Raw genomic sequence first — 14838 nt, 5'->3', positions numbered from 1 at the left:
TCAAACTCACAACCCCAAGATCAAGGGTAGCACACTCTATAGTTTGAGCCAGCCAGGAGCCCGAAGGTGTCAATCGTTTTTATTATTTATATTTTTTAAATGTTTATTTATTTTGAGAGAGGGAGACAGAGCACAAGTAGCAGAGGGGCAGAGAGAGGGAGACAAACAATCCCCAACAGGCCCCATGCTGCCAGAGCAGAGCTCAACGTGGGGCTCGAACCCATAAACCGCGAGATCACGACCTGAGCCAAAACCAAGAGTCAGTTGCTTAACCGACAGAGCCACCCAGGTGCCCCGATGCCTATCATTTTTTTTTTTTTTTTTAATTTTTTTTTAATGTTTATTTATTTTTGAGACAGAGAGAGACAGAGCATGAACGGGGGAGGGGCAGAGAGAGAGGGAGACACAGAATCAGAAACAGGCTCCAGGCTCCGAGCCATCAGCCCAGAGCCTGACGCGGGGCTCGAACTCCCGGACCGCGAGATCGTGACCTGGCTGAAGTCGGACGCTTAACCGACTGCGCCACCCAGGCGCCCCCCGATGCCTATCATTTTTAAATGTACCTCCAATCTCTTCTTTATAACTGTTCATAATCTGAGGACCAAAGGAGGAAAACATATACTAGTGATAAATTTGAAAGTAAGACTTTTATACAGTGCCAAATTATGTTTATCTTTCCTTTTTCAATCTTTCCAAAACTGCATGATAAAAGAAGCTAGCTTCAAATTCACTGATTACTCTAAACAAGTTACTACCACAGCACTCTGCCCCAAACTGTAGCAAGCTACAGTATCTGAGTACTTCAAGAATAAAATGTAAATGTAAATAACTGGTTTATAAATGAAACTACTAATTAATATTCTCTGAAAACATGATACTTTAGAAAAACTATTACTTAATGAAGAGAAATTTCACATTTTCCTTAAACATCGGCTCTTGGTCTGAGGTAAGAAGGAAATCTTTATTTTTTTTTTTAATTAAAAAAAATTTTAATATTTACTTGAGAGAGAGAGAGAGAGAGAGAGAGACAGGGAGAGCAGGGGAGGGACAGAGAGACAGAAGGAGACACAGAATCCAAAGCAGACTCCAAGCTCTGAGCTGTCAGCACAGAGCCCGACACGGAGCTCGAATTCATGGACTGCAAAATCATGACCTGAGCCAATGTCAGCTGCTTAACTGACAGAGCCACCCAGGCGCCCCATAAATCTTTAATTTAGATGATACTCCCCACCTCTTCTTGTCCTGTTTTTACTTCTATCTGTCCACCTGTCCCCACCACCCTGGCTGTTCAGAACACTACTCTCCCATGTATCCTGACCAAGATCTCCACAGTTCAGCTCAGACAAGGTGAGAATGTTCCAAAGGAATGGATTTTTCCCTAGAAAACTAAGGAAAAAGTAACAACATAAAAGCAAAAAGTAGTTTTCAGAGCACAGACTTCTCATTTTTAACGTAGGACAGTCTTAAATTTCTTTTCCTGCTTAATCAATCACTCAAAAAGACAGAAGGAACACAGCCACCTAAACTTGCAGTGTGAGATGTGGGGACAGTCTCACCCTCTTCCATAATCTGTTTCTCATGGTAACCTCCAGGAATGAGATCTACAACAGTGGTTTTCAACTGGGAGCAAGAGGGGTAGAAAGGTTAGAGAATAAGAACTTGATTCAGTAGGTCTGACAGGAGGCTTTCTTTTGAAATAGAAAATGAAACACGCACATACAAACACCTCCCAAGGCAGTCCTGATGTCCCTCTCCCTACACTCCAAATTATGGCTTCTGTTCTACAGTCTGGGTCTTACGTATGCTGCCCTGAAACCCTGAAAGGAAAAGGGTCTTCTCTGAAGGGTTTCCATATTCCTCTCCTAGGCCACGGATCCTCCCATTAATCTTAAAACTTAATTTTCCACTTCCCTTGCAGGGATCCCCTACAGGTTCAAATTCCTGAGAAAATAGTTTACAACTAGGAATTATTTCTCTCTGAGAGCATTTGGCCACTAGTTGCTGAGGCAAGGTGCCAACATCGATTACTGTGGAGACTTTAGCCTAATTTCCCTAAACCCTGATGGGTGGACACCATTTTCCTTCCAGGTTTACCTGCCTCACACCAGTTCTTTTCAATCATTGCTTCTTCCAGTCTTAAAGTCAGATCACGTTAGAGTCTAATGGCTCTCCTAGAAATTCTTTTCTGATAGACCTCCTCCTTTTAGCCCATGTGTCGAGAGAGATAATTGATGCTCCCTGAAGACAGATGTGATCCAACCGCTAACCCTGTCTACCTCCTCAGGTTCTCTCCACAAAAATCCTATCAGAAAAAAGAGAAGAGGAAGACTGTTCCTTCCCTTTTTTATTTATTTATTTTATTTTTTTAATTTTTTAATTTTTTTAAAATGTTTATTTATTTTTGAGACAGAGAGAAACAGAGCATGAACGGGGGAGGAGCAGAGAGAGAGAGGGAGACACAGAATCCGAAGCAGGCTCCAGGCTCTGAGCTGTCAGCACAGAGCCCGACGCAGGGCTCGAACTCACGGACCATGAGGTCGTGACCTGAGCCGAAGTCGGACACTCAACCGACTGAGCCACCCAGGCGCCCCTCCTTCCCTTTTTTAAAGACAAATTGGGACTAATATCTGACAGACAGCTTATCAAAAAAAAAAAAAAAAAAAAAAGGGCATGAAACTAAAAAAAAAAAAAAAAAAAAGTTGATTATATAACTTAATTCTGTATTTAAGATGAAAACAAAACAATAAATAAATAAGGAAACAGGGAAACAAGAATGATATGTCATTTGGCAATTTTCCATTCTCTTTATCTTCTCTCTTGATATTTCTGTATCTTGCTCTCCTTTCTCTAATTACATGGATTCAGACTGAAAAGAGGACTGGATGCCACCTCTTTTTCTTAGTCATTACTACTTTCACTTGTGCATTTTGATTTTATATCCTGTTTTCACTCTTTGATTTAAGTAATGAATGTAAGAATGAGATGTGGTGTATGACTAAATGCTAGATAGGAAGAGGAGCCATAACAATAAGGAATAAAAAGAAGGTAAGGGATGGGAATTTGAATGATTCATACATCCTCCCTCTACTCATTTGTCAATTTATTTATACTTGCCTTTACCATTTTGTTCTTCTGAAGTGCTCATTAAATATTTATGGAATAAATAAATTCTGTAATTCTAGTTCCTGTCTGAATTTTTATACCTATTTTGGGAATACAACAGCAAAAAATGCAAAAGAACAAAATAATCTGAATAGACAACAGAAAAATCCAGAAGTAACAGATGAGGTAAACAAAGTCACTGTATCTTTCATTCTGATTACATTTACTCTACATCCTCTGAAATTCGTGTCATTTTTTATTTTTGTTTATAACTTCAACCTTCATTTTACCTCAAACAAGGAACTGAAATGAACAAAGTAATCAACCACAAAAGGAGCATGGTTCATTTCCCATTTTAGTAACATAGCTACTGCATTTGAAAAAAACAACTTTATAGCTTACTATTTATTCTAAAATTTCATTATATTGTAGAAAGGCTGATATAAAACATTTGAAATTATTAAGATTGGTCTAGAAGGCATGCAAAAGTGGTATTTTAATGCTTGAATTAAAATAATCAAAATTATATCATAAGACCAGAGATTTGTTTTTTTACCTGTTCTTGGGTCCGGTTCTTCCAGTATAACCATCTCTTTTTCCAATCTGGACCTATCATGTTTTCAATTGCATTTTCAGCTGCAAAATTAAAAAAAACTTTTTAAAAATTCATCAAAAATTTTATCATTTACCAAGTACATAGATTATAACTAATATTAAAGAGTTTTATTTTATTAACTATTTCAAAGTGCTATATCAATATAAAGTCAGCTGAAATAAAGACAAAAAAAATTACATGATTGATATGGTACATGTAGAAGAAAGGATTTAATTATATATGTTTATAATCTGCGCAAGGTACAATTGGTATTGCAAGGTATACCGTTTCCATAGGTATAGAGGCAAACACTAAAATGGTCTTATAGTTTTTTCAGAATAGGAGTACATATGAACGTATGTCCAATTTATTTAATATTTTCCCTAGTTACTAAGCCATTGACTGAAAAATCCCACAAAAAAATTTAACTATGTTATTAATGACAAAGCTATGAAATGTTATTTATTTATTTTTTTAAACTTTATTTTACAAACGTTCATCAAGTTGGATGACCCCCCCCCCACCCCGCTTCACCACTGCGAATACTCACAACTCAACCCATGTCCTACTTACTGTCCTTGAGGCGAGCCTGAAGAGCTTCTTCCATAAAATAAATAGCGGCATCCCACTGTTGTTTATCAGATATGGAACGGTCTTCTAAAGCATTGTGCTGGATAACCCTCTGAAATAACAAGGAAAGAAAAACAGCCAATTTTGATCTATCTAGGCCTTATAATCTTAGTAACTGTATTCAAATTGACAGCTTATCAAACATCCAAAAGAACAGATGTGCCTAAAACAACATAAAAGTATGCCCCTTCCATGCAAATTCAGGTCTTATTACCTGCCCACTTGTCAGCTTTCTTCCCCAAAAAATAAACAGTGAAGACTTCTTCCTATTCCAAATTGAGTAAGCTATGTCTAAGATCGAGAGAGGTATGTTACACATGTAACCACATAAAATCTGCACCTAGAACCCTAGTAACTCAGGAGTTAATGATTCAGATCATCGCTACCTCTCCTTTTTGCCATATGATCTGTGTTAGCATTTCCAAAAAAACGAGAAAAACAACCACTGTCTCACCGTTAACACCAATGAAAAGTGTAAAGGAGGAAAGCTTAAAAGGTCTAGACAATCATAAGCAAATGTGAGTTCTTCATTATAAGAAAACTGATCTCTAAATTTTATAATTATTGAATGAATGCATGAAAAAGGACACTATTCTCTCAGGAAGCTAGTCTTATAAGGCATTTAACAAGAACGAACATAGCTTTCAAACATGAAAACAAACACTTATTCTAAAATAAATTACAATTATGACCAGCCCACAGTGCGATATGCATTATCCTGGAAAACTGTTCAATCTTTCAACAGTTCTCCTCAGAACTGCCTGGGAAGAGAGCAGGTGCTTAACCAGGTTTGATTATGGTGATGGAACGTTCTACGTAACAAAAGATCTGCTGGAGGTGGTTGGATTTGGTGAAGGTCAGGAGTCAGGCTTTGTAGCAGAGTCAGGGCTTGGGTCTGAGTTTTGCCAAGGACAATAATAAGGCTGCTTAAGAACTAAATAAAATCTGCTTACAAAATACACTGTAGAGTTTCAGGCACCTTGCAAGCATTCAACATGTGGCAGTTAGCATTATTTTAGAAGTCTAATATTGTATGACTCAAATCCACTGAAAACCAATGCATCTAATTCCTTTTATTACCACGAAGGGTAAAATGAGAAGCAGCTATCTGAGCCATCTGTAGATCAGGTCCATGTAATGGCTAGTGGACAACAATTTGTGGAAGTTAACAGAAGCCTCTTTACCGCGAAGTTTGACTTTTTTTCTGAAATGCTAGCCAAGAAAAGAAATAGCAGAGAAATGTTAAAGAGCTAATTACAGATGGTTAAACTATTTCTTTCCCCTCATTATTTTAAATTCAGAACCTAATTGAAATGGCCATATAAAAACAGCTTCCTACAAAAAGATACCAATTTGAGAAATTATATAAAAGCATGAGGCCGACACCTTAACATACAAATGACATACCAAGCTGTCCTCCGCAAAATCATTCCACTTGTGGCGCTTAATACTTTCTTCCTTAACAGCCTCTTTAAGTTTATCAAATATGTCATCATGCTCTTTCCCTTTTGGTTCTGTCATGAAGCGGGAAAATTCTTCTTGTAGGGTCTCCCAAGCAACCTAGGTTTAAAAGAAAAAAAGCTGTATTCACAGTACATACTTATATTTAATATGTAACATGACAAACATGTGAATTAAAGCCAAACAAATGAAATAAGCTTATCACAAAGTACATATGAAACCACTTTTTTTTTTTTTTTAAAGGCCGCATACATAAACACTGGCCTAGAGATCTCACACTGATAGCTAGTGGGGTAGATTTGGCGTCCTGACATGTTTTGCTAGACCTACATGGTGTTTTAAATTTTAACAAACAGAGCCAACATTAAAAAGAGAGAGACTTCATATAAAAATCTGTGTTTCCAGCCTCTCTTGAACTATCCAGCAGCACTGTACCCACATTCCTACATAACACTAGCTGGAGCTGAAAAGAAATTGCCCCCTTGACTTAAGGTCTGTACTCCAATCAGCCCCCAGACTTAGTTCACTAATTTATTTCCTTCTGTACAAGAGGTGAGTCTGCCTGCTTCTTTCATTCTGCAGAAAGTTTAAAATTTCATAACGATTTAGTCTTCTTCACATGTTTGCCTTTATGCAAATACATGAAGCAAAGCATCAATACCTTCAAACAGAACCCAGCAGTATTCAGGCTCTATCACAGCTAACTCCTAATTACCTGGAAGGAAGAGCCCAGTGCCAGAAGTAACGAAGAACTAAATCTACTTATGATTAAGTGGGCTGGTTAATGCTGTGTTTTTTATTTAGCCCTGGTCCTTTCAAACATGAAGAAATCACAGCATAAAAAAGATGGCTGTTCAAGAATATCCAGTGAGGTATTAGAATCTATGTTTCCTGACCTTCGGCAGATCCTCATGTCTCCGCCACACCCAGGTGAGAAGGGAGAAGGCGGCAGGAGACAGAATGACTACTTCCACGGCCGAGCCTTAGGATGTGAAAATATCCTACCGTGGGACCGGGGCCGCACAGATGTTTTTAGGCAGGTTGTGAGGAGAGCTGGTGAGTGATGGCAGCAGCTCTCTAGCTATTTCAGGGGTAAATGTGTGGAGAACTGACAGGGGTCAGCAGTATGCAGCTTCAGCAGAGCAGCTGCCAGCTCTCAGAAAGAGAAGCTGGAAGAAACTGAGAAAACAGGTGCAGTCAGGGCTGGAGCAGGACAGGAGAGGGGGGAATGACGCCCAAATAATTAGAAGCTGACAAGGTAAGTATGAAAAATGAAATTATCTTTGACACTGACTCTCATTTTGTGAGCAACCTCACAAAGAAGCACAGGACACACCGCGTCTTACTGAGCGAGCGCAATCATTCTTCAGACTAATACACGTGGCAGATCAGCTCAGGGGATGCTCATCATCACAGTAACAGCAGCTGGCATTTACTGCGCAGTTACCGTGGGCCAGGTGTGTCTAAGTATTTTATGTATTACGCACATTTACTCCTTATAACAATCTGCGAGGTGGGCAACATCATCATCCCTATTGTACAAGTAAACAGAAAGGTTAAGCACCTGGAGTCCAAAGACCACCCAACTACTACGTGGTATAGCCAATGTGTAACAGATAAGCATTCTTTAAGGGACTTTCTTATAATTCTTGGTCTAATGTTCTGGCAGGATCCTAACTAAGGAAATGATTATTTAAGTGCAACTGAGCCCAGCAGAAAATCAATAGGTGAAATAGTTCAACCATTAAACATTTTTCTTATGGGATCCTTATTCGCAGAAAAAGTTAAAAACAGTTCACAGTTAAGCAAATTCTGCTGGTTTTGTTAAATGCTATCTTTGGAACAGGACCAATGCCCTCAGACCAACAAAATGCCAATCAGTAAATTTTTATAGTGGTAGTAACTGGTAATAGGATTAAGGCTGACCCCAACACAGAGATAAGGAATAGAGAATAAATGGAGCCTAAAGACTAAAAGGAGAAAAAGTGGCTGTGATGGGAATAAAACCTAAAATTCACGGCTCCTACTCCCTTCACATAATGCTTCTTACCCATTTAATTAAATTATATCCTAACCTCTACTGCTTTATTAGGAAGCTGTTTATCAGTCCACTGTTTAAGCTTGATGTCCACTGTTGTATTAAAAGTCCCTGAATTCATGGTCTGTGCAGCTGGAAGATAGATGTTTTCAATCACATGAGTTGATACTCTTTCCCACAAAGACTGCTGAAGGATTTCCTCCCTGAAATTAGACAAAACAAGTTTCAAGAACATCAAATTTAAATATTATATTGTTTTTAAAAACAGCTGCATTGAAGTATCATATTTACAGTGCTGACATATGAACAAACTTGTGTATCACCGCAATCAAGAGAACCAACCTATCCATCATCTTCAAAAGTTCTAGCTGCTGGATCTGCTTTCAGTTACTAGAGGTTGGCTTATATTTTCTAGAATTGTGTATAAATGCAACCATACAGTATATACTCTTATTTTTGTCTTCTTTCACTCGGCAAAACCATTTTGAGATTTCTCCATATTGTATGTATCAATGTTTCACTCCTTTTTTTAAAAATTATTTTTAAGTCTATTTATTTGAGAGAGAGCGATTGCGAGTGGGGGAAGAGAAGAGAGAGGGAGAGAAAGAACGGGAAGCAGGCTCCATGCATTGTGAGTGCGGAGCCCAATGTGGGGCTCGATCTCACGAACCATGAGATCATGACCTGAGCTGAAATGAAGAGTCTGCCACTTAACTGATGAGCCATTCAGGCGCCCCTGTCTCACTCCTTTTTATTGCTGAGTAGTATTCCACTGCATGGATCTGTTTACATATTTAGCTGCTATTGGACATCTGGGTTGTTTCCCACCGTTAGTTCTTCCAAACGAAGCCGTAATGAGCTTTCACATGCAAGTCTTTATGGACACATACTTTTGCTTCTCTCGGGCAAAATATCTAGGATTGGAAGAGCTGCATCATTTGGTAGCTACATAGTTAACTTTTTATGATACTGCCAAACTGTCCAAATGGGTGAACTATTTTACATTCCCACCAGCACAGTATGAGAGTTCTAGATGCTCTGCTTCTTGCCAACATTTGATATGGTTAGTCATTCTGACAGGTTTACGGTGGTATCTCATTGCAGTTTCGTTTGCATTTCCCTAACGGCGAATACTTTTAAGCATCTTTTCCTGTGCTTATTTGCCTATACAGACTTTTTATGTATTGACTGAAAAGTGCAGTCGAAGACTGAGAATTTTTAGGTATAATTTTAACAATTTATCAGACCACAGCACAGAGCACAGAGATGTTATGGGATATTGCTAGGTAAAACTGGTCAACACATCATGATAAAGGCAACACTATAAAGGATGCATAACCAAGTTGAGCATCCTGCCTTAAAAAGTACCTTACAAGACCACAGATCTCTAAGCAAGAAAAAAACAACTATTTCAATGAAGAAAAAAACTGAACTCTCAAGAAAATATGTATTTGGCTTCTCCCAAACTAATTTCTACTGCGAGATAATACGACAACATACAAAAAACATTCTGCTTACCAAAAGCGGTCAGCAACCTCAACCGTCTACAACAGCCACTTTTGTAGCAGCAACATCCCGGCTGTCCAGAAGCCAAGATGCAATTTTCTTAGTTGAGGAGCGCCAACACTCCCTCCCATCCAAGACTGCTCATACTCACTTAACATTTTGTGTCAAGTCAAGTGTACTGAGTCAATCGGCTTAGCTGCTGGTTTCCCCTTGCTAACTTTCAGGTCTTTTTTTGGGTTACAAGCAGAAAACAAAAGAAAGAGTGTGAGGAGAGGACACACCACAGAGGACCAGAAGGACAAAGTCAATTTAGTCATGGTGTTAATGACACATAATGATAGGCGGAAAATTTTAGGAGCAGGCTGGAAGAAAAAAAGCTTGTCAGTGCCTCCTATTTGGATAAAATTTTAAACACAAACCCAAGATTTCTGAAAGATAAGCAAAAAACCAGGATCCAGCCTCTGACCACCAGGGCTTTTTGCCACTCCTGCGTCAGAAAAGACTTGGTCTGTTACCTCCTCCCAGGGGTCTATGGGGGAGGAACTGACATTCCAGACACCCTTTCGAGGAGATAATAACAAAATCCCAGACCACCAAATCCTGACGAGCTTAGGTAATGTTCGCAAAGGAGGCTGTTTTCCAGTCCACCACAGGGAGCTCCTGTCACCCATCCTCACCTGCCCTTTCGTCACCAAGCTGCTGTCCTCTGTCCAGACTCCCCCTGCTCCTCTCCCTCATAATCATGTTTATTGTGCCCCCAATACCCTGTTCCATAACAAACAAACCGCTTTACATTCCCACTCTTTCCCCATTCCATATATCCTCAGACCTTTCCTGGCTCTCCCTTCCAAACAGTGACTGTCCTCACATCCTGTTGACTGGAAGGTGCTGAGTTAGGGAGTGGAAGCCAGGTTCCCTTCACTCCAAAATCTCTCCCCGGACAAGAGTCCTCAGCTCTCGTGTAAACTCCAGTGCTGTGAGGCCAGTTTACACCGCCTGCTACCCTGACTTGAGCCCTTGTTTACGTTTCCTAGCATGTTTTAGATGATGGTAGACTTCTCTATTCTAAATTTTGCCATCATCTAGGGAAAAGTCCACAAACACACAAAATTCAGTTAACATTATAGTTCTGCTCATTCACCTCTGTACCTCCAGGATCTTTGTCTACACTGCATGTTAATCAAAACACTTTTCAAAATAGAAATTTCTTCTTTCAAAGCAAAGGACTTACCCTATATAATAACTTCAACCAATACAGAAAAAGTAGTAAGTCCTCCATAATTCCCCTTTCAGTGGTATAACCACTATTCACAGCTTTATTTATCAATAAAACATTTAATGCCTGCATAAATATTTGTGTGTTTACATGAGGGGATCAAATTGCACATACTACTTTAGTTAAAAGCATATTGTACCGTTTTCCATGTCAATTTCCTACATTCTTCCATAGTGTCATCACAGTAATACACTCTATGAATAAATCAAATATGACGTAATTTCAAATAGGAAACGGAAGTTTTCAATTTTTTTACACTAACACAAAACCATGGTGACGATTCTTACGATTCTTATGTTCATCTTTGTCAAATATATCTTCACTCCTATAAATTAGCAGCAATGTAATTACTATGTAGAAATGCACTCACTGTTTAATGAACTTCTCCATTATCTACACATCCAGTCACTAAATCCTGTCAATTCTATCTGCTAGGTGTCTCCTCTTCTCCATCTGCACCATCCCGACTCAAGTTCAAGCTGCCATCATCTCTCATCTAGTAATTTCAGCAGCCAGTGGCCTCCTTGCTCACTGCCTCCTTCTTCACAGCATCCCACTTGCCCTACTATAAAGATCTTTCTAAACTGCAAATCTGCCCTAAAGATATTCAGTGGCCCTTGGTGCTCATGGGTTCCAAGCTTCCGAACATGGCTTGTATGGCCCTTAATAATCTGTATCTTGTTTCTATGTACTGCTTTCTCTCCTGCCTCTTGCCTCCTTCTATGCTAAAGCTGTAGGTAACAGCCCTCAGCCACCTGTGTCCCCTTGCCTCCTCTCATCTCCTGGCCTCTGCAATTCTCCTGTCATACCACTTATTCTTTAAATCCAGGATTATGGTATCAGAGATCTTTTCTGATTCCTCAAATCTGAGTCAGGGGACTCAACTGTGAGTTCCCATTTTCCTTTCATTTTTTCAAATTTCAACAAAATAAACTCAGTACTTTTAACCAATAGCTGTATGCATAACACTGTAGCATTTTTTAAAGTGTTTCTATAAATCCATCCAGCTATCCTTCTAAATGACGTATGAAAAAAAGATCTATCTATAGTAACAGTCACATAATGTTAACGATATATCAATATCTTATACTTAATGTCAGCAATCAATCCCTGATGATCAGGTCAGGTATATTGTGTGGAAACGCTGAGAGCCTATTTCTCCCTATAATGCAACTTACGTTGAATATAAACCCCCAATAACTTTCTTAAAATATAGTTACAGTAGACTAGAATGCCTTTAATAACAAACTATCATGTTTAGGACATAAAACGCTTGTAACACTGTTTCCAGATCACCAAATATAGATCAAATAGTCCTGGCAATGAAATAATTAACATCTTAGGCATGCACCCTAAAATATCACATAAGGCATTCATTATGCAACAAGAACAAAATACTGCTTAAGGCAACATCAACTATGTCACAAAAATAAAATATTTTGGGTACAATGCAGTTGAATTCAGTGTGGCATGAACAGTTACAATTAGGACCTGCTATTTTGATCTATGTTTGTATCAAGCTTTAGAACCAGGAAAAAAAAAAAAAAAAGTTGATCTGATAAAATACAGAATCACCTGCTCCAGCGGCTCACAAAATACATCGCTAGCAGCTAGATGTCCTCCTTCCCTCCCCTGCCTTCTCTACACGCACTCTGGAAATATAGGCTTCTCAGCCCTTCACAATTCCCTTCAGCCACCTGCATACTAAATAAACGGTGTTTAACCTCATGGTTCACTTTAGTGCAGGAATACTTTGATTTCAGACTGTTCTGCCCAAACGACACTAACCATTTCATCTGGTGATGCCAGGAATTTACAGAGGCACTCTATTTTTCTCCCATAAACAGCATTACCAGCTATTACAGTTTACAAATCACTTTCCGTGTATACTGTCCTCATATAACCTAGAATGGAAGTAGTGTTCATTCTTTATGTGCGTGTGCACGCATGTGCGTGTGTGGGTGTGTATATACATCTACCTCTCGCAATTTCAAAAGCCATTTGGCTTACAGAAAGCCACAGAACTGGTTTAAAATACAAATAATAACAAAGATAATCTGGATATATATACACACTTGACTAATCAATCAACAAGTATAGATAAGATCAGAATCCTTTTGGGGATAAGGAGAGGAGATTAAAAGTAGGCAAATTTTGACTCCTTAAAGAAAGAAAATGGTTCACCACTGAGGAAGAAAGGGCACCAGGATGGGGAAACTAGCAATACTGAATTCAAACTTAAGTACTGGACACTAACTGTCTAGGCTCAATTTTGATAATCTTCAACTCTTCACAGAACCTCTTCAACAGAAGAGGTACAGAAAATATTTATAAAGAATGGCAGTAAGGATAGTTCTATTCCAAGAATGATAAATTCTTAGAAACAGTATAGGCTTCATTAGAAACATAATTTATGTACAATGAATTTGTTCATTAAAATATGACTGCAAAAAAATCAAGGCTATTTATACATAGCTTACTTGAGGTACATAGAACCTATTCTGGTTAGTGTCCCATTCCAATAAATTTAAGAGTGCCAAATTCACATACACATAAATAGAAGGTGATAGTTTGCCCTGAGAGAGATTTGCAGGAGTAGTTTTCAAAAGGATGGATTTACCTGCTATTTTTTAAGAATCTCAAATAGAATTCAACTTGAAATATTATTTGTACAAAACATATGAGGTGTATATTATAAAAAGCACCAACTGCTCCTGCTCAGAAATGAGAACTTAAAAACACACACCCTTTTCCCTTTACAAACCAATTTTCTCGATAGTTTTGTTCTCTGTGATTAATCTAACAAGAGTAACCAATTTTGAAAGACTAATCTTTAAGCACAATTTGATGAAACTTTTGCCTAAATGACTTGAAAGAAATCAAAATTAAGTGTTTATTAAGTATAAGGTAAAGAAAAACCTAAGATGAAACAAGACTTAAAAAGACTGTGGAGAGAACAATTTTTCTTAATATCTTTTCTGAAACATACTTAAATAAATACATAGTTTATTGTACTTAAATACTTAGCTGGTTAGACAACAAAAGTGGTTATGTTTTGAAAAAAGACATACTTTTATACTATTACTTATTTACTAAGAGTTTTGGGGGATGAGCCAAGGCTACAATAAATCACTGCTTTATCAACCTAAATGTTAGTATTTCATTCTGATCTATATAGCAATATTTTTGAGAAAAGGTCAAATACTCACCAATGTTTTGGTGTGACCTGGCTCAGACTGATAACTTCATCGAGGATTTCATTTTTAGCTTTTTCAAATAGTTCGTTCTAGGTAATACAGATACAAATAAGTAAGATTTTCACAAGAGAGTCAATCTGCCCTGCCATGAGTTTCAGAGATCTCTACAAAGGCCTCTGACAGGCAAACAGGCTGAGCTTAGGTTTGAAGCAGGCATGACCAGCAAATAATGCTCTTCTCTTCTAGTCTCATTTTTAGGAATGAGAAATAGCCAGATAAGGACAAAGACACTGACACAAATGTCTACCTTATTCATTCAATGCTCACTGTAGTTTTTCATGTAACATTTATTCAGTCAGGTAAGTTTTTCACATAACAAATGTTATGTGAACGTATTAGTACATATTAATTTAGTCCATTAGTATTAGTAAACTGATGCTGTTTTATAAAAGATGGCATTTTAAAATCAAGGAATACCAATATTTAAGTCCCACTAATCAGAGTATATTTCTCCATAGTAAATGCTGAAAAGGTAAAAGAGTCGATGTACGATTTTAAAAAGTCTGTATTACATAAATATGTTAATTCTAGAAGACCTTTAAAGAATGTTCTTCATTTTATCAGAAAAACATTTTTAAATACTTGCTTTAGTATCTTATGATCTGTAATTATTTTTTAATATTATGTAATAAATAATTTAAATTATCGTAGAAGAGATAACTGCTCCGGGAATATATTCTTGCAGCTCTAAATTAGTAATCTTATGGTCAAAACCGAAGCAGGTTGGCTTACCAGAGTTTGCTCATCAACATAAATTTTTGTTAGAGCACAGTATCAAATAAGACATATACAAAATACATGAGGTACACAAACGTTACCCGGTCAAGTTCTCGTAGACGAGGATAGTTATTCTTCCACTCAGTTTCAAGGTTAAAACGTGTTGCTAAGGAAGAAGAAAAGGTGTTCCAGTTTAAGGATTCTCTTTCTTCCCAGCTGCAGTGGTTAAAGGTGATCTCACACATCTCTGTACTAA

General features: G+C 37.9%; 1 protein-coding gene across 6 annotated transcripts in view; it reads right to left on the bottom strand.

Moving 5' to 3' along the window:
* Nucleotides 1-14838, bottom strand: part of OPA1 (OPA1 mitochondrial dynamin like GTPase) — an 86873-nt gene that overhangs the window by 29633 nt on the left and 42402 nt on the right. For all 6 annotated transcript variants that reach the window (XR_015240209.1, XR_015240210.1, XM_025913788.2 and 3 more), the window contains 6 exons: nt 14684-14748; nt 13818-13894; nt 7864-8029; nt 5735-5887; nt 4271-4379; nt 3659-3738 (listed from right to left, as the gene is read on the bottom strand). Coding sequence is in view for 4 of the 6 variants with exons in the window: in XM_025913788.2 (XP_025769573.1) it covers nt 3659-3738; nt 4271-4379; nt 5735-5887; nt 7864-8029; nt 13818-13894; nt 14684-14748 (650 nt within the window). In the remaining 2 variants the exon portion in view is untranslated. The remainder of the gene's footprint in view (nt 1-3658; nt 3739-4270; nt 4380-5734; nt 5888-7863; nt 8030-13817; nt 13895-14683; nt 14749-14838) is intronic.

This window comes from Puma concolor, chromosome C2, assembly GCF_028749965.1.
Source record: "Puma concolor isolate L17-30 chromosome C2, mPumCon1.1.hap2, whole genome shotgun sequence".
Taxonomy (NCBI): domain Eukaryota; kingdom Metazoa; phylum Chordata; class Mammalia; order Carnivora; family Felidae; genus Puma; species Puma concolor.
This window is presented reverse-complemented; position numbering and strand designations above follow the sequence as displayed.